This window comes from Larus michahellis, chromosome 8 (assembly GCF_964199755.1).
Source record: "Larus michahellis chromosome 8, bLarMic1.1, whole genome shotgun sequence".
Classification (NCBI taxonomy): domain Eukaryota; kingdom Metazoa; phylum Chordata; class Aves; order Charadriiformes; family Laridae; genus Larus; species Larus michahellis.
Genome location: NC_133903.1, coordinates 57,741,626 through 57,761,994, shown reverse-complemented (window position 1 = coordinate 57,761,994; position 20,369 = coordinate 57,741,626). Strand labels below are relative to the sequence as shown.

Sequence of the window (20,369 nt, the reverse complement as noted above, 5' to 3'; positions counted from 1 at the left end):
TATGTAACGTACAATGCATTACAAGCCTAAAAACCCCCCATGATTAGAAATGTGCATAAATTTGGGCTTTTCAGTTCAGTTAACACACAAGCCAACACGTCCACAAAAATAATTCAATTTTGGACAATCTGAAAAAAGTCTGAATTGGGACAACAGGTTGCAGTACCAAAACATCTGCTCAGTATCTAAAGCAGTATTTTCCCCTGCGGGTGCATCTTTCACTGGCAGGCATCCTCTGCAGTACAAAACACATTATGTTTTGTGTTTTGAATATATTTCAGTATCTTACTGTACCACATTAAAAAATAAAGTATGTTTAATAAAATAATGTTAGAAATGTAAGTAGGGCTATTTCCTTTAAGAGCTGTTAATCTTACCTGAATATCCCATAAGAGGGGTACGGCTTCTGCAAACAGATCTACTGGAAGAGAGAGGTGTTTTTCCTATACATGTGCTATTGAGGCCTCGCACAGAAGAAGAACTGGTGAAATTCAATGTGCTAGCATTTTCTACACAAGAACTTTTGTCCCCAAAATATGATTCTGAGGGAGGGGAAAAGAGAAATTAACTTTTGAAAACAGACACACTAAACTGATATCATTTAACTGAAAAAAAAAAAAAAATTGAATCAAGTTTTATTCAGCAAGCAATATATAAATGTACAGCTTAGAAAACTATTTTTCTTACCAGAAAGCAACATCCAAGCAATAACCTTTAATTTCATTCTATAAAAGCTCTTCAAAGTATAAAATGTAACAAAAATCAGTCTGTTTTGAAAACAAGCTTGTATCAATATGGTTATTTTACATAATTATATTACTTGCAGCGCCAATAAAAATCTTTCTTTACATTGCTGAACTGAAATAATACGAAGTCACTTTACAACGCAAAATTTCACACTCTAATGAATTCTAGATTTATTAAAGAATTCTCTGTCAGCTCTATCTCGCATTTGCCCATCAGTTTTAAAATCCCTATCTGAAACTGCATGTGTTTATGAATATATTTTTTAAAGATAAGCCTGCTTTTTAAAAAAAGGACAATAAAAGAAAACAAAGAACCATGCTCAAAAACTCTCCCACTTGAGAATGATCTATCTCCCTTTGAATTTATGGGGTTCAACTCTCAGAAATCGTACAATAATCTGGGACCTGTTTGTTATCTGCCGTTTCTTTTACACACGTGTCCTATGATTTATCTACATTTTAAGTCCTGCAAAATCTCTTTTTCTCATATCATTCTATAGTTTCAATAAATTGAAGTACTTTACCTACTTTCAGTTTTCTTAAGATGACAAAAACCAACACCAAATCCTTAATCTACCTTGGGCAATTGCTTTTTAAGATAAAAAAATGAATTAAAATATAAAGAGTTTTTTGACTTAAAACTTACAAAACTACAGGTATTGAGTAACGCAAACCCAAATGTTTCTGTTCCTTCTATTACATTAAAAACTGATCTACAAGACAAAAATACTTCAGTGTTTTTCCCAGATGACCCATTAATTGCATGACAGTTTCTTATAGTTGGTACAAAAATATTTACAGTACTGCATTTTTTTTTTGTTTTTTAAGTCTTACAAAACTGACATCTGGAAAAAAAAAACAGCGGTAGTGCAGAGTAATTTTTTATTTTTTTTTAAAGTGGACCAATCAGCACTGCAATGCACATCGGTGATTTTTTAAAATAGCATTCACTTAGATTTTGGCATAAATTTACTCAGAAGTCTGGCAGAAGAGACTTTGCTATTATCTTAGAGTGTACTGAATCTGGCATAACACGGGGAAAAACAGAATTTAAAGGCCAGAGGAACGAAACCATCTACAGGTATTTTTTAAAATCAACATTTAAAAAATAAGTTACAATCTACTCAAAGTCGTATTCTAAGTTTTGTCTGTGGGTTTTTTTAGGATTCATGACTGATCACGTACATTATGCAAAACCATGCTACCTTCTTCCCAACTTATGCATAATGGAGATGTATGTACTTCAGAATGCATTTCAGCAAGCGTTAAAAATAATTTCCAATTCTTGTTATAGTTTTTCCACTGAAAAAAATACAATTTGAACCATTTTTCTCTGCCTGCCAAGATACAGACTCTGGAAGCAGGATCAAGTCTTCTGAACTGGCTGATGTACACGCTCCATATGGAGGAGTTGTTGAGGGGTCTCCTCCTCAGGGGAGAGCCAGGAGGCTAGTGTTAACAGCAGCTCTATGCAAAGGCTGGCAAATAGCATCCTAGGACCACAGTGTTCTTACAACACATCAAGGATAACAGTACTTAAAACTACCTTAAAGGCCAGGCCAAAAAAACCCAAACAACAAACAGGCAAGCAAAACAAAACCTCACAAAAAAGAAAAAACAAAACAAAACAAAACAAAAAAACCCCAACCAAACACAAACCAAACAAGAAACCAAACACAACCCAAAACGTAAAACCAACTCAACACGGTTCAGGTCTCTAGCAAAGCAAATATTGTGTTGCAATTCAAAGCAATGTATTGACCCCTGCAGGGAACTCGGATACTATCTAAAAAGCTACATGAAGAAAGTGATACAGTTAAGGAATGTGACGAACGACTATCATTGTTCTGACGGAATGAATGAAAAAAAAAAAAGAGGTGGCCAAGACAAAGAGACACTGCTCTCCCCTTCTCAATACAAGCACCGCTTGCAACTGCTCTTTCAAAGCCTGACCCAAGCAAAGAGGGCAGCAAGATAAAAAAAGGGGATAAAGACCCGGGCAGAGACGGCAATGCCGCGCCTCACCCCACCCCACCTCCTCTTCCAGGAACCGGCGGCTTCGCCCCACTGCCACAGGGAGCCCGGCCGGGAGCACGGCCTTCGCCGCCGCTGGAGCAGCCGCCGGTGCTGTCGGCCGAGCTGTGCGGCGTCTGCAGCAGCCCGAGAGTGTAGCGGGGCACCCGCTCCACTCGCCCGCCCTGCACCGAGGTGGAAGAGCCGCGGCCCGTATAGGACTCTGAGGCGGCCGCCCGCCCGCTCGCGTTCCCCTCGCTGCTTTCTCCCAGCATGGCCGCTCCGCCGCGCGCGGCCCGGCCTGAGGCGCGATGGCCGCTGTCCGCCCGCCTGCCCTCAACACGGCGGCACACGCGGCCCTCGCTCCCGCGCGGCGGCGGCGCCGCCTCATGGCGAGATGGGGCTCTGCTTTAAGGAAAAAAAAGCGTAAAGCTGTGGTTACTAGTACGGCTACAAATGATTCAATAGTAAATACATTGCTGGGCACGCAACGAGTGTCATTATAAATATGCAACTACAGACAATACAACGGTGACACAGGAACACAAAGAAATGGTCTGCTATGCTCTTTAAAACAGGAGTAAAGTATCTAAGCACAGTATGTCCCACATCCATTCTTCAACAGAGACTCTTTTAGCAGGAGCTTCACAGATGTTTTCCCCCTGCTCAAGTTTAAATACCAAAAGGTCCCAATAAAAAACATAAAACTTTAGATGTAGAATTGTTTTAAATATATGTCCTTCTGTTACCAAAGCATATCCTTGAAACATTATTAGTAACTAGTATTGAAAGGCCATACGTGTATTCTCAAGAATAATGAGGATTCTATCCTTGAATCTATCAAGCATGAGCTAATGAAAGAACTCCTAATCGGAGGCAAGTATTGCATCACTCTCGAGGAGGCACATCCTGGAACATATGAGCATAAGGACCTTGAAGATGGGGCTAATTTACACGTTTTGAGAAGTTTAGCCAACTTGCCAGGAAAGTGAAAATTTTTAGTGTCCTAGGCTGAACTACCTTCATACTACTAAAAATCACGCCCGTAGATCAAGCAGACCCTTGCCCAGGTGAAGACCCTTCCCTTGAGCACACGTGGTAGCTGTAACTTGATGGTGTAATCGTATGTAAATTACTAACCAATCAAATATACATAGGAGGTACTAATATTATAATGACTTTGTAAAATGTGTATAAAAATCGCACGGAGAGTCTTGATGGGTATTCTTGATTTGTGGAAACCACCGAGCACCCAGCCTTGTGCTGAATAAATGTCTGATCCTGGCGTGTGAGATAGGGGAAAGGATCCGACTTTTCGGACAACACCAGCACTGCTGGGCCCCGGCCGGGAGTGGGCCACGCAGAAACAAAAGGAACGTCCATCTTCCACCCTCCTTCCTTCCGCTCACAGATCATACGGCTGAATTTGCCTAACCGAGCCATCTCAACAAAACCAAAAGGAAGCATCTTTGGAATAAAGCACATACCTCTGGTCTAGACCATGTTCTGAGAAGGAGTAGAATGGCTGTCGGTTCCCCACCCCTTCCCTCATTCTCTTTTAATAAGCATATCCAGACACACAATTTTATGTACCTGAATTATTCATTATTCATTATTCTGTCGCAAATTCTCATACAGGATCTTGCAAAATTTATTGCTGGGAGTGCTGGCTACACTACAGTACTTAAAATCAAGTACTAAGAAAACGTCCGATGTATCCATATAAAGATTTCCACAGGGAAAAAAAAAGTTAGGAAAGTACAAATTTCTGAAAGCCTTTAATAAAGGACCTGTAACTGAAGACTGAGAACAGCAGATTAATTACGGCAAAGTTTCTAACTACGTAAGCTCAGAAAAAAAATCTTATCAGCACTTTGAACAAAATAAGAGGTAGACGGTAACAATGTATTCTGCATCAAATTGACAAAGTCTTAACATAGAGAAACCAGGCAACTAATTTTTTTCCACAGTATGTTTAACAGAAAGTGTGATTTTGTTTGCATAAGAAAAATTGTGATGATTCTCTTTCTACAAATACAGTATTTTAAAAAACTGATGTAAAGAATGGAGGAACATCCTTAAGTTTTTAGTTTGTGCACATACTCACCCCTTTTTTAACCTATAATCTCATAAGACCTTTACAAATCACAGCCGATTTCGGAAATGAAGTTGACCAGACCATCTTCAGAGAAAAACTCCAATAATATTAATAGGATTTCAACCTACAGTGAAACATTTTACACTCTCATGCAATATCACCCACCTATTGATTCCCAGGGTGTCTCAGTCTACACTAGACTAGAAATTCTGAAGAGGACTCCATTTTGTCTCCACAACACAGAAAAAAAATCGCAAATTCCCATGTACTGAACAGTGTTTCCTTAGAGGAAAAGAAGCAGCACTTGCTACTGTAACCTGGAATGAGAAAAATTTATCTTAAAATTTTCTGTTGAACTTTACAGTTAGATAAAAAACCTGATCAGGGCTCTCATTCCCTCACACTCAACACAAATCCTCCCATAACTTTTGTCCAAACCTTGAAAAATAAATTAACTCCAGGATTTGACCAAAGAATCTATCGGGCAACTGGACAGCTAAAAAGAGTAGGATTTTTACCTTATCTAAAAGCCTAATGATTTTTTAATCATTAGAAATACTTCAGCATTCAAATACACATTCTCTCCTTGAAATTCTCTACAAGTAAAAGTCTACCAAAAAGTTACTTCGTCCAGTTCTATCTTACTTTCTATTTATAGGAATAGGCTGGATAAAACTAATCAGCTGACTTTTAAAATTGTGTTTGAAACAACTTTAGACCTTCCTTAAGCATAAACACAGAGATTATCAAAGACTTCCTCCCCTTCACAATTACCTTTTACTGTATATTTCAACTGGAATACCATTCAGTCTCAGCCAGGGTGTGCGGAACGTAAATTAAGAGGCAATTTTAGGGCTTCTGTGAAGACAAAGAGGACTCCATCCTTCAGAGAACAAGTATTTTCCACAGCTTGTTTTATTCTCAATTACACCATAATCAAGTGTTGGTAAGCTACAAAAGCAGGATTTCAACCCAGCAACAAATTTAGGATCAACTCTATATTCAGTTACACATCACTGTCCTACAGAGACCTTCTCTAAAACGCTTAATGTTAGCAAGTTTCTCTACAGCTACTCAAGGTATGCTCTATTTCAAATATCAACGAAATTTTGTCTAAGGGACTCATCAGTAAAGGAAGACATTTACATACTTAATGAAACCATAATTTTTGTTTTTACTGGTATCAATTCCTATCAGAAGAAAAAGCTTGTTTCTCAGTATATAACAGTGATGGCAAACATGAACAGGAAGAATTAAATACTCAAGTGTGTGGCAGTAAGTGCGTAGCTTAAGTAGGGTTTTGTTTGGGATTTTTCTTCATATTCTTTTAAAGTGCTTTGTGAGATCCACCATCGAAACATGCTTGTGTAGAGGCAGATGCTAGCATGGTTGATATCACAGAAGGACAAAAATTAAGCATTCACACCATTGCTTTGACTTGAATATTTAAAAAAAATGCAAAGGCCCATATATTTAGCTAGAGATTAGAAATGTTTCTACATCTCTTATATACAACCAAAGAACATGTTACACTCTGATTATTAGAACCAGCCTGTTCTGATAGAGTTTACAAAGTGACAAAGCCCACAGTAAAGCTCTTGCTTTACGTTCGTAATGTAAACGCATCTCAAAGAAGATTATGCTAACAGTTTCAGAGATGAGATGACTTAAATCAGTAAACCCAAAGCAACTGGTCACACCATCCTTCTGTCTCTACGAGGCTTAGCTCACAAGCTCAGGCTGTACATTTATTCTTCGAAGGACATCTTCTGGCATACAAAAGACAGGATTGACGGCCTTAATTTGTTCTTCTCCTAATAAAGATAGTCCAGCAATTCCAAATAAGGTGTGAAATGGATCCACCTGGGAGAAGAAAGAAAGTTTGTGTCCGTTTCCAAAAGTCAATTAGCATTTCATTTGTATGGAATGAAGCTTTTATTTGCTAGCAAGCAAATCTCCATGGCTGGAGAAGACAATGCAACTGAACAAACTTTCATTTGTGCTGACACGTGTGACAGGCAAGACAATTTCCCCAGCATGCATTTACAATACTACGATTTACTCAGAGAAGCTTGTAGATTGTCTGCTGCTAAGATGATTTTCAACTCTGAATTTGCCAGGAAGCACTCGTGTGTCTCCATTAGCAGGCAATGTCATAGGGTAGGAGAAGCAAAGAATAAAAATTTTAAAAGTAAATTTCATCATCTACAAGTACCACTTCCATAAAGTCCATGTTTGCTCTTCAGCAATGTTAGAATGCTCTTTAATGGTCTCTGAACACAGAGCTGGGCTGTAAAATCTTGAGAGGAAAGCAGCAACTTACTGTGCTAGAAAACTGAAAGGAAAAAATGTGAGGAAGAAAAAACCCAGAAGAGACAGGAGCAGTTGTTTGGTATCCAAGCACTCCTTCACAGTGCAAACCTTCCCAAAAAGCATGTATCAGCACATAACTGCAATAGGCTATGAAGTCTCATGACATAAGCACCCTGTCAGTGGCATTAATTAGCCGTTCTACAAATCCTATCCAAAAGTACCTGTGCTGTCTGGTGCAGCGTACATCCTTTCTGCATTAGTGGAACTTCTGGATCTTACGGCAAAGGTTCTATACTGCAGTAAACTAAGCTGAATTACCACGTTATAGCCATACACAGGATCTCTAACCGCTGATGACCGCCTAGAAGGTTCAAACCACACTAGCATAGCGAGCCTTGCTCCTCAATGCTTTGGCAACCACACTACAGGTGTGATCAAACTCAAGACATGTTGCTTGCTCCTTCCCAGAATAAGAACATGGCCATCAGAGGAGGGGTAAAATAAATAAGTACGTAGCAAAATAATAATCAGTACACTTTACGAATGGCAAGACAGAATTTACTTCTACAGAAGGACAGGCCCAGAAGGGCACATGGTTCCTAACGGTAAGTGTGCAAGTTACATATTCAACCTCTTCATGAACAGTACGTATGTTCAGAGAAACCCAGATTTATAGAAGATCTATCTACTGCTATGTTGTCTGCTTTTTTCTGCGATTTTCTTTAAAGCAAATAAAAAAGGAAAAACCTACTGAATTACAACTAAGAACTAAAAAGCACAGCTAGTAAGTTAAGTTATCAAGAACTAGCTGCTTGGAAAAAAAGCAGCTGCTTTAAAAAAAAGATGATGGAGCTGTCTTATTGTCAAGTGGTTCAGAACCTGAAATACAATCACAATGTCAAATCAAGAGACTAGAACCTAGAACTAAGTAAAAAAAAAAAAAACCACAAAAAACCACAAAAAAACAAACTTCAAAAAACTCCCCAAACCCAACACCCCCCCAAACAAAAAAATAACACTCCAAACCACACCACCCCCCAAAAAAACCCCAAACCAAACAGACAGAAAAACCCAAGCCAACAAACAAACAAAAAACCTCCACCCCTGCAGAACCCCTAAAACAACAGGGTCTGTCAGGAATGAGTTTCTGCAGGAACAAAGCAAAAACCTGTAGGTGTCAACATTTCTATGGCAGTGGCCACTTCAGGAGTGGATGAGAAGTAAAAAAAAAATAATGAAATGACTGCTAACATAATATGCAAAAACTCTTCCCAAGGTGCCTGAATTAGATATAGAGGAAAGGCTCTGCAAAGTTGCTCTTCTAGCAAGACAGAGATAGGTACAAGTTTAATCTTGAAGCCAGAAAAGCATTAAGACTTTAAGTGTTAGGCTTTTCTTGGAGAATTCTGAAAAGGGAAAAAGGCCTTCTGTGGGCTCCTTAGAAATATGAAAACCTTCCCATTTTAAGAACACCAAAACACTTTCCAAATGACAGACCAGAGTAGAGATTTCTCGCCCAAGTGGGAATAATGTATCAGCTTGCAAAGAAACAGAAAGCTACTTCAGTTTTTACTGTGCTTGTGGAGGAAGGTGAAGACATGGTCAGCTGCGACAAAAACAGCTACGACTTCCCTCCGACCTTTGACAAATAAGCGGCTAGGTGTTCTATAGGAATTGCACTGAGGTCTCATAATACTTTTCATTTTATCTGCCCAGCACCCTTGAAAGATCCAAACTTTATTTGCCATTTTACCTGGACATTCTCAATTATTTCCCCTCGAAATCAGAAAGAACAGACCAGCTAAACCATAATTGCTCTCTCAACCAAGCAGAAAATCCATACCACCAGCCTCTTCGTAATGTTATCACAAACGCTTCTTCCTCCCTCATCTAGACAAATGCCAGTGAGAGGATTTATTCAGTGGCTGGGCTGGCACAGAACAAAAGTTAGTGTATTCTTAATAAAAAACTTATGACTCATTTAGATCAGGCAAAACCACCAAGAGAGTTGAAGACTATGTAACCTGTGCTGGACTCTAGCTTGCGTATTATTTTTACAAAACAAAACAAACCCCAAAAAACCCCATATAACCCAAAAAGCCCACCACCAAACCCAGTGTTTTTACAGAGATCTTCCAAGTGGTCTTGTAAGAAATTATTTGTGTGGTATGTGTTATGGGAACCAAGCCAGAATTTGTAAGGAGTGGCAACCGACTTCAGTGGGGACACTACAGTGCCAGTGCAACATAAAACATGTGCTCCCCAAGTAAGCCTTCGAAAGCAAATCTACCCCGTTCTTTCCTTCAAAGTAAACTGCAGGCTCCGCAAAATCCTTATACCTGAATCACGAGTTCAGTTACACTGAAATGAGAAAATTTACTTATTCAGTTGAAATTTTCAATTAAGTATATTTTATTTAGTAAAAGATTATTTACCATATCTCCTGGTCTGTCAGCAAACCCTCCAGTCTCCTCATCCTGGCAAGCCAAAATAAAGCAGCGCAGTTTCTCTCTGTCAATCCAATGTAATCTACCAATCATCTTCAAAGATGCTAGCACCCACCAAGAATAACATACATCAGGTAACTGGCAAGCAGAGAAGCAGACTGTTATTTCATTTTGTTTTAAACATGAAAACATTGTTGCAAATTTTATTGGCAATTTTGAAAATTACTAGGTATGCTGTCATAATACTACTGCAGAGAAACAACACTTAAAGAGTGTTCTTTGGGATAAAAGAGAAGAAAGCTCCTGGATGCAGTCTCTCTTCAGAGGGTTTCCCTTTTTCAGGAAGGGAAAGTATCTTTTTCAAACCTATTTCCTTCTTCAAGAAACAAAACCACAAGAATGCAATTTTGAAAGAGCTTTCACCTTCCATGGTAGAGGCTAAAAGAACACAGCATCTTTTTCAGAAGTACAAAGAACTTCTTATCAACTACTTTCAGTTTTTTGGAAAAAAAAATCTGTTGGTTGGTTATCTATTTGCCAGTGGAGATTATTTGAGGTTACACAGTTTCCTAGTGTTATGCGGAACACTCTTACACCCAGGATTTACACCCACTAAAAAAGTAATTGTTGTACAAATCCTACAGAAGAGATCATTCCCAATGTCAGAAAATATTGAAGCCCTGATTTAACAGGATACTGGTTCAAGCGGTCAGCAGGACATACTTCAGTACAGGTACTTTCCTAAACTGAGGACTAACACTAAGAACAGCAAAGGACTACATGGCAAGTGTTAGTGACAAAATTAAGAATCAAAACGAAGGCCTGAATTCTTCAAAAAGTTTACTAAATATTTCATAGAAGTCATGACGTTTTTCCGAAGTACTTCAGCTTTAGAAAAAATATTCTCTATTGACGTTTGAACAAACAAAAGCAGCCACATAATACCTTCTCTGGTCGTCCGTTGAGACCTCCAGAAGGTAACTGACGTTCACAAAGCCACCAACCCAGCAAGTCAACATTTATTTGATGCAGCTGGTCTGTTATAGCCAGAAATCCTGTGCAACAATATATCTAAAATTACAGACATAAATTTTTTGTGTATTTAAAAACTGAGTATAGTTTAGCAGACTAAATGCAGGAAGATCTCAAAGCAGGAATACAGTCATGCAAACACAATACAAAATATGCGCGCATTTCAACTTTTAGTTTCAAATTAGTTTTACTTTTCCATTAGAAAAGTACGTTACTGTTACAGTTGCTTTTGTATAAAAGTACACAACATGATTACAGAACAGTAAGATTTTACTATCATAAGACAGTAATGCAAGGTTTGGAAAAGGCTCCTAAAAGATCAGGCAGACCCATACATTTTTACGTTAAAAACACAGACTCTCAAGCCAGAGTGCGCAAACTTATTTCTGCAGGCTGGATATGACCTTTCTGACAATTTTGCATCCAGGCGATGGATTGTTCCTGTACGTGCCTCTCACCCTTCTTGTGGGGAGCAAACTGAAGACCAAACGAATTCTCTGGCAGAAACAAGTTCACCCTGATCACCCTGATTAACTATCCTGGCAACCCCACGTACATCTACTCATGTCAGGCTCACTTTCAATGTGCCATGCAACGTATGTGCAGATTAATCCCTGTTTATTTTTTCCTGGGAAATAACATGTAGAGTGGAACAGCATACTCCCGTCACATTTCATGTGGTCACTAAGAAAGCAGCCAGGCACAAACCGCAAGAAACCACAATGTCAACTGAAGCCTGCTCATAATCATCTTTTCCTGATAAAACACCCCCCCCAAAAAGACAACAAAAAGCACACATCAACAGGGATGTGCCCACCCAAGAATACTGCAAAATAGATGTGACATTGCTAGAAAACTTTTGAACTACTGTGCAGGTGAAGAAGTTTTAAGGAGTATGTGATTACGCGCATCAGACCTAATCCTCCCAGGAAACGCCATCTGCAGACAGAGGGGGTTCAGCTATCTTATCTCTCTCCCTTGAACGCTAGACCATGGGCCAGCCATTTAGACCATATGGGCAATGCTATTGTAGATAAAACTCATACGGTAAGGCACAGGTACAAGGTTTAATTTCCCCCCCCGCCCCCAATTTAAAAAAAGGGGAGGGGGACAGGAAAAAACACAACGTTTTTTCTGAACAAGATACCTCTAGTATTTTCACGTGCTGAGGTAAATCCTGGCTATGGCATTGATCACCATAATTATGCAAAATAAACAGGTGATTGCAACAGCATTAAAATACTTTATTAATTGGTTTCTATTAATAAATTCAGGTGAAGTGCAATAATCCCTTCCATGGAAAAAAAAAAATAGGAAAGGTAGTTTTTATGTAAATTTTCTGCTGAAAGAAGTCATTGAGATTCTCTTCCTTGAAAGATCCCTTCATTTGTTCCAATTATACTACTGCATTCTCTTCTCAACTAGATTTTACTGAGCATTTTTCAGAATTCATAGTCACTAGTAAAATACTCTTTAGTGCTTACAACAAAACACAATAAATGTTCCCATGCCTGAGTTAGGCATCTCATCTTAAAACTGACTTTCCTCAAAAAATTAACCAAGCTTCCCCCTTCAGAAGGTTCACACCTCATTTTTATTTCAGTTCATCAGCTGATAAGCATCAAACGTATTATATAATTGACCTTTGTTTCATTATGATTTGTAGCAGACGCAGTGATGGATCTTGTCCAATGTCTCCACTAATACCCATTTGAAATTCTCTAAAAGTCCTCAGGCTACTCTATTCCAACAACATTATGTGAAGACTGAAATACAACCCTAAAAGTTATTCCCTTACAATCTTTTCTTCCCCCCCGGCCAGACTATAACCTCCCAAGTCTCTACTCATCTTCTCAGATTTACCTCCCTATTTGTTCATTTATTTTAACTAAGGTACTAGAATCAGGCATTTGGGAAACAAGAAAGGTATATCCATTGACATTACTGATAGATGTTGTGAAGAAACATTTATAGGCAGTATGTGATGCCTGCTGATTTAAAACATCGCCATATAAAGAAAAAGTTACCTGTCCTGCATGTGATTCCGAACCTGGTCTACAGCCAAATCCTCCGTCAAAGTTCATACAGGACAAAACGAATTCTACTGCTTTCCCCACATCAATGGCATCCAGCTTTCCCTGCAAGTCAGGAAAGTAACTAACGCACTTTAAGCTCTACCAAGCTTTTTAACTACAGAAGCTTCAGCAGTAGCAAAGAGGAGATTCTGACTTGTGCAAGTAATGATTTAGGACTTACCAGAAGTGCAAGAGTTGCCGCAGCACAGAAGGAGAACCTTGTATCTATTTCTCCTGGAATATGGAGGGTAGGGAATGAAATTAGAGTGTTTTTATTAACAACAAAAATATATTTAAATCACCACTGAAAATATGGAACAAAATGTTTAAATACTAGATTTTACCCTGAACAACAAAAATCAGCCAAAAACTGTGCCTATGCTGTTTCCTTTTCCAGCCTATGGATTATTTCTTCAGTAATGTAGAAAGCGTACATTAAAACTAAAGCAATCTGTATGTTTACTGCATATAAAAGCAAACAACTCATTTTGAGCTGGTGTACAGTCAGATATATATCCAAATCAACTCAACTAGTGGTAATTTACAAGTAATTATTTAATGTTAGAGTTTATCTGTGATGTTCTACTAGATGACTGCAGAGCAGTGGACTCAAAAATATTTGGACGCAACTCTTGATCTGCCTTAAATTCAGGCAGAAGAAGCCATTTCTGTTTGCAAGTTTTCTTTTGCATACTTGCACCTGGAACCTACACAAAAACCGCTCCACCCACATCAGAATCATCGCTCAGGAAGTTCATACCGATGTAACTCTCCTAGCACAAACTCCAAGCAATTAATACTTGAAGTCAAAATTTAAAATTGAACCCAGCTGCAAACATTCATTTTTTTGGTCAAACTGATGTAAGACTTTTCTTCTTAAGCAACCCACAAGCTGAAACACATAAACCATGCATGCACTGTTTTGTACTACGTCAGGTATCGCACTCCTGCAGTTGTGCTGTAACTACCTTTCAGAAATAACGCCAATCCATTGTGCATTCAGTACATTTGTTTCAACACTTCAACAAAAAGGATGCAGCAAACTACGAACCATTTTAACGCATAACTGCTGCCTTTACGGTAGCAGACATATACTGCCATGATGTTGATTGCTGAATTTTACTAGAACAATAACATGACTTATATGCAATAGATTTTTTTAAGAGTTTAAGCATTCCATGTATTTTTAGATAAGTATTTTTACTTTGATACTTACTTAGTTAAGTATTTACTTGGATAGGTATTACTTACACACTTAAATACTTAGATAAGTATTTTTAGAGCGACTAAATATTTATGCTGCAGCTTAAAAATACCATCTTTGTTCATAAAGAACTTATGTGCAGAAACAAAATCAGTATTAACAGAAGTTCATGAGTACAAAACCAGTTTTTCCTCATTCCCTTATAGTGAAAGATCCTTTCAGAGCCCACATGGATAATGATCACAACTGCCTGCCATTCAATAGCAAGCATAAAACATTCCTTATGGAATAGCTTCTCTAGCATATCAAAGTACTGTCAAGTTACAAATGGACAAAGGTTTTCATCTTTAAGAGCTGGACAATTTATTTTTACTACAAGAATGGAACTGAAGTTTAGAATATTTATGAAAGGAATGAAACACAACTCTGTCCTTCACAAAACCTGCTTTTTCATAACTCAGAAAATGAGAGTGTTCACATACAATACATAAGCAAAAAGATCACCCAAGGGAACTTATGTTCACTGACGTACACACGTCAACCTAGTCACTAAATTTTAAAGATTTAAGAATTACCCCATTTGTCTCCAGCAAATGATCCATCTTCGTTTTGCAAGTTCTGTATATATTCAACAATTTTATTTACATCAACAACATGGAGACTATCATATAAGATAAGAATCTGGGGGGGGGGGAAAAAGACATAGTAAATATCAGAGAGGCAAAAATTTTTAAAAGTTATTTCTTTAAAAAAAATCCTAGATTCATAAAAGACTTTATTTAATTGACTACGAATACTATTTGGTAAGGTTTATTAAAACAAGATTTCATTCACTGCAGTTCATTATCTCTGCCTAAAAACTTTAAGAAAATCTCAAATGAAAATATAGGCAATTCAAGCTTAACTCTTTCATGCTTTGTTACTTTCCAACTTCAAGCTCTTCTTTCGAAAGCATAATCGGGTTTATTTATTTTTACATTAGCATTATGTCGAGCAGAGTTTTGATTATGGTTACTTTTGTAATGGGATAATGACATCGTAGACTTACAAATTTGTAGTTTTGCGCTGCTGCCACTTGGATTTGTGCAAGCATAAGTTACGCAGCTAGTTACTAACACCACTTGTGGTCCAAGCCATGATTAGTTTCAGTCAGCAATGATTAGTTTTGAATTACAACATTTTTATTTACATTCAATTTTTAAGTATAATGAGTAGAATCAAATTGCAATAATTTAAGAAAAAGTATGAACAATATGATTAGACACAAACTGTACAGCTAATACATCCTGGAAGAAAAATGAAGGTCATAGTAGGGAATACAAAGTTTTCTGAGCTAGCACTGACTTGAACAGTAAACCCACGTGACACAATGTCACGTGAAAAAAAAATACTGTTTCTGAGCCCCAGATGGCTTTGTATTTTTACACATAACTTGCATAATCTGTAAAGAGAATAATTAAGAATTTATTACAAATAGTATAATAGAAAGAACAATTGAAACTAAGCAACATTATAGTGTCAATCCCGAAAAATACTAACAACTATGTCTTTGAACACCTAGAGTTACCTGGAATCTTTCAATTGTTAGAAAAATTGTTAGATAAAATTTAAGTCTTACAGAAATGCAAAAAAGAATGTGCAACTCCAACAGAAAATATATAATCACAGCATGCTCCTTAAAAAGCAAATCTGAAAAAATTACTCTTAATTGTGATCAAAGGAAGATGTCACATGACCCTTTAAACATTCTGGATATGTAGATAGGACTAAATGGTATTTGTTCACTAACAACATGTATGCTCATTAAGACATGCTGATTAAGTTTAACACAAAAATTTTACATCAGCACTTGCTAACACTTTTCAGCCTTGCACATCTAGAGCTGCATGCAGTTAATGTGAAAATATTTCCTAGACAAACGACCTCAAATTGCCCCCCCTTCTCCTTAAACTGGATTAGAATTCGTGAAAGGAGTTTGATTGGAAAGTTTGGAAAAGCTCAAACGTCATAGCCTAACGAAACTTTAGTTTCCTGGGTTTGAGAGTACTCAGAATAATTCTAGAGCTTAAGTGGTGATAAATATTAACTTTAGAGCACATAATACATGCCAACACTCATCACAGCCAACACCAAGAAAACAGCATTCTCCTGTCCTGCGTAAGGGTTTCAAATCCAACACACTTTCTTCCTAAAACAGGATGCTATCTTATTTATTTTTAACACTATTTATATATTTCTTCCATAAGATTGGACTAGAGATACATTATGCAAGCAATCAAGCAATTGTTCAGAACCATATGAGCCTTTTCAGTACTTTTTTTACATGACCATTTGAACGAGAAGAACCACCAAAAAAAAAACCAAACCCAAAACCCCAAAACAAAAACAACCCAAACCTCATACACAAGAGATAGCGAGAAATTAAATCTATAACAGAGATAGTTATGGTGAAAAAACAAGACTGAGAATTACGTTTTGTCAGGGGAAGAGTACACACCAAATAAACAAATAAAATGCTCAACAGACTAGTACCATTTTTAAGTCATACACAAAAAAACCCCAGATTTGAGGAAACACTGTAGCAGCCAGTTCTTGTTGTGTTCTTTTGTACAGTACTAAAGTGTAAACACACTACACATAATTATATGTATTGCATAAATGTTACATAAATGTTACATAGTTATTTATTAATGTTATAATATATAGCAATCATAATAGCTACTAATATATTCATTAAAAAATAAAATCAAAAACTACTCTTATTCTGTTCATACATATCTTTCACCTCAATGTACACTAAGAATTTATAAAATCCAAAATTATTTAGAAAAAAAATCCAGTAAAACCTGTAGCTAAGAATTATTTCAAGACGACTGTTACAAAATTTATCAAGAATAGAATCACCACTAAATGATCATTAAAAGCACAACGTTCCCAAATCTGACAATTTTTTTAGGAAATGATACAGCTATATCCTAAAGTTTCGTCCATTAGATTTTATTTTTTTAATAAGGGACTGAAATAGTTTTTGCCACGGGCATCCAACAGTACCTGGTTTGTAAATCTGCAATCATCAAAACCATTACTTACAAATGTTTTTTTTTTTTCTAAAATTACCCTGTTACACTTACCTGGACCGCACTGAGGGTATACAGAAGATGAGGATCGTGACCTACGCTGGCACTTATTCCACCACATTCGTGCTGACACGATTTGATGAATGCCAGAATTTCTTCTTTGTTCATTCGGTGCAGCTGCCCCATGAGATCCATCGCTGTGAGCCCCCAGTAAACACCACTCATCCTCAAATACTCCGACATACAGTATTCCTAAGTAGCGCATTATTTTAGTTCTTAATCAGTTAAGCACATCATCAATACAGAGCAATGAAAATACATTCATTAACATTTACAAACAGTTTGTAATATGTCAACCATCTTCCATCCCATTAACATCTTACTATGTATCAGACACCCACAAATATTCTGCGCATCACGCACGTGTGTATACATATACACACGCATACATGCAGGCACACGCAGACATCTGCACGTGCTACATTCCCTTCCTCCCCTGTATTTCCCAGTTCAAAGTATCAAGCTCGATGTCAAATTCAACACGTAAAAGTAAACAGGCACCAATTCACTTCAGATCATCAGTTATTATCTTGGCATCCGAACCACCACTCAAATTACCAACCCAACTAGTCTCAAAAATAACAAGTCTAACATTTAATGAAACTTTCGTCCAAGTGCCAAACTGACACAATCTAAAGTTGCACTGGGAAGTGAAATCTCATATTGAATTCTCTTACATTGATCACATCACCCACACTACCCATAAAAATTATTTTCTACAGGTGGTACTTTTTAAGCACAACAACCGTAAGCAACAGTGCTCGGAGCTCTTTTGTGGACAGTAAAGAGAACTGCAACTTTTCTTCAGACATAAGCAATTATTGACATTTTTCACCTGCTGGAACTGGAATCCTATTGCTGTGGGCTACATCTGATAACCTACGACTACAAGACTGCTGCTAGTTAAAGCGTTTATCAAACCTAGCAAGCATGAAGCAGTGCTGCGGTGAGGTTCTGTGTGTCGTCCCATCAAAGAGCAGCATGGAAATGCAGCGATACTCCTTGTGCATTCCAGTGGAGGAAGAAGCAACAAGTAGCTCATTTCCCAGGTTTCAGAGTAAATCTAGAGCTAAACTGATAATGTTCAAATTTATACTCAGATAATACATGCCAAAACTCATCATGGACCTAGGAAAATTAACAAAGACATCTTTCTTTTGTTCTTTGGACTGCAGGGCAAGGAACAATTGCAAACATGCATCTAACCCTTATCTGAGCAAGTAAATGAAGGCGTGGCTGTACTGAATCAAATCAATACCTACGTAATCATCTTTCTTTGTTCCATAGGAAGCTATATAGTCCGCATGCTTCTCCAAAAGTAGCGTGCTGGGGGCATCGGGATTTATCGTAACATCCTTCTGTGGTGTCCCCTGTAAAAAGCACCAAGGAAACGTCAGTTGCGGTGTCAGTTCAAGGTTTCCGTGCGCAGCCACAGTTCAGTCAGCGCTGGTGGCGGTGCCTCTGACACAGACACATCTCTGTCAGCCGCGACCGCGGGGCAGGTTTCGGTCTCACATCGCCCTTTCCGGCTAAACCCTTCCCGGGAACGGCTGCGAACGGCACCTTTCAGCGAGGCTGACAAAAATCACCGATTCGCCAGAAACAAACCGAAAACCCGGGCGAAGGAGCCCGCCACCGCGCCGCCCGCCACCGCCCGGCCCGGCCCGGCCCAGGGCAGCCGCGCCCCGGGCCCGCTCTGCAGCCGGAGCGGCGCGGGCCGCCGCGGACCCCGGACGCCAGCCCCCCGCCCGCGGCCGCCCCCCGGCCCGCTGAGCCGGGCTCCACGTCCGGTGCCCTGTGCGCCGCAGGCCCCGTGTCCCACCGGCCCGGGCCATGTCCCCGGCGCGCCCGGCGGCACCCACCATCTTCGCCGCCCGCACCGGAAGGAGCGTCGCGCTGCGGGGCGGGGCGGGAAGCGGCGCCCGGCTCGCCGCGGCTATGGCCTCGGCCCGGGAGCCTGCTGGGCCGGCGCCGGCCGCCGGAGGAGCCCCGGCCGCCTGGAGCTGCCGGGCGGCGGGCAGGACCCCTGGAGGAGCCGCTTCCAGCCTTGGCGGTGCGCGGGGGCTCGGGCCGGGCACAGCTGAAGGGTGTCTTGGAACAGGCCAGGGGTAACGTAAAGGGCGGTGACTCGGCTGTGCGGGACCGCAGCAAACCGGACAACTATAGAAGTAGCCGCGGTTTCCTTCTCTCCCCTCAGTTCTATGGAAAAGCAAATACAATAATTTAGTGACAGAGTAGGTAAGAATTACTGTCCTTTCGCTCAAAAAACCCCCTTTGCTTCCCAATTAAAGCTGTCTAGGGTGATTATATTATTGATTACCAACATTTGATGCTGGCACACGTACCCCATGGAACCACGCCAGGCAGGAACGTCATTTTGATTCCATACAAGAAATATTAGGTATAATGCTGGCTTGCATAGAACTGTCACAAATAAGGTCTATTTTTTACATGTGTCAAGTACTTATCAAGGATGTTACATTATTGGTCTTCCTGCAGGTAAATAGGTTGGTGATTTATAGTGATTAAACACTATTTAAAGAGCTAATTTCCCAGGTGGCCTACCTGAGACTCCTGCAAAACTAATACCTGATGACAGTAATTGTGCCATCCAGCACTAAATTCAGATGATGTAGGAAAGAGACCACAGCAATGAAAGGACGTTTTGGTGAGAAATTGCAAATGAATCCACAGGATTGTTGAGGTTTGAAGGGATTTCTGGAGACCATCGAGCGCAACCCCCCTGCCCAGGCAGGGTCAGCCAGAGCAGGCAGTCCATGACCGCCTCCAGGTGGGGTCTGAGTATCTCCACAGAGACCCCACAACCTCACGATAAAAAAAAAAGTGTTTTCTTGTGTTCCAGTGGAATTTCATGTGTTCTAATTTGTGCCCGTTGCCTCTTCTCCTGTCAGCAAGCACTACCGGGGAGGGGCTGGCTCCCTCCTCCTCACCACATCCCATCAGGTATTTATGCACACACACGAGATCACCCCTGAGCCTTCTCTGGTCCAGGCTAAAGAGTCTCGGCCTCTCCTCGCGTGACTGATGCTCCGGGCCCTTAATCATCCTTGTGGCCCTCTGCTGGACTCCCTCCAGTTAAGTCCTTATCTTGTGCTGGGGAGCCCAGACCTGGACATGGTTCTGCAGGCACAGCCTCACCAGTGCCAAGGAATTTGCTTACGAGGTCCAGGGAACGTCCGTTCTGCCAACACTGACAAGAAGTGTCTATCCAAGTTTGAAAAAAAATGATCTTACAATTCCTTCTTCTCGGCTGTTCTTGCTGCAAACATAGTTAAGTATATAC

The 20,369-nt window shown here is 39.5% G+C and overlaps 2 protein-coding genes and 2 non-coding genes across 5 annotated transcripts in view; all 4 read right to left on the bottom strand.

Moving 5' to 3' along the window:
* The window catches only part of MSH4 (mutS homolog 4), a 31,238-nt gene extending 28,204 nt beyond the window's left edge, over positions 1 to 3,034 (bottom strand). Inside the window, exons 1-2 of the mRNA XM_074599392.1 lie at positions 2,782 to 3,034; positions 378 to 542 (exon numbers count right to left, since the gene is read on the bottom strand). Of these exons, the coding sequence (XP_074455493.1) occupies positions 378 to 542; positions 2,782 to 3,034 (418 nt within the window). The remainder of the gene's footprint in view (positions 1 to 377; positions 543 to 2,781) is intronic.
* Positions 3,035 to 4,518: 1,484 nt separating this feature from the next.
* RABGGTB (Rab geranylgeranyltransferase subunit beta) lies at positions 4,519 to 19,050 on the bottom strand. Of its 2 annotated transcripts, XR_012588884.1 has the most exons (10): positions 18,928 to 19,050; positions 18,328 to 18,435; positions 17,060 to 17,257; positions 14,504 to 14,609; positions 12,906 to 12,958; positions 12,677 to 12,787; positions 10,563 to 10,688; positions 9,606 to 9,755; positions 5,632 to 6,720; positions 4,519 to 5,174 (listed from the first exon to the last, which is right to left on the bottom strand). XR_012588884.1 is itself a non-coding variant. In XM_074599391.1 (9 exons), the coding sequence occupies exons 1-9, from the start codon at positions 18,928 to 18,930 to the stop codon at positions 6,580 to 6,582; spliced, it is 996 nt and encodes a 331-aa protein (XP_074455492.1). In that variant the 5' UTR covers positions 18,931 to 19,050; the 3' UTR covers positions 4,519 to 6,579. The 2 variants fall into 2 exon arrangements, 1 of the variants encoding a protein (XP_074455492.1); XM_074599391.1 differs by having other exon boundaries at positions 4,519 to 6,720.
* On the bottom strand, positions 15,970 to 16,049 carry LOC141748107 (small nucleolar RNA SNORD45). The gene has a single exon (XR_012588916.1). It is a non-coding gene; the product is annotated as a small nucleolar RNA SNORD45 (small nucleolar RNA).
* Positions 18,112 to 18,194, bottom strand: LOC141748106 (small nucleolar RNA SNORD45). Its single transcript, XR_012588915.1, has one exon. It is a non-coding gene; the product is annotated as a small nucleolar RNA SNORD45 (small nucleolar RNA).
* Positions 19,051 to 20,369: the final 1,319 nt, after the last annotated feature.

What these genes read in the sequence shown, in the direction of transcription:
- RABGGTB (XM_074599391.1), bottom strand. An exon ending in GAACAAAGAAAGATGATTAC is followed by an intron (nt 17,258 to 18,327) that starts GTAGGTATTGAT and finishes TGCGCTACTTAG; the next exon opens with GAATACTGTATGTCGGAGTA. An exon ending in CGGCAACTCTTGCACTTCTG is followed by an intron (nt 12,788 to 12,905) that starts GTAAGTCCTAAA and finishes CCTGACTTGCAG; the next exon opens with GGAAAGCTGGATGCCATTGA.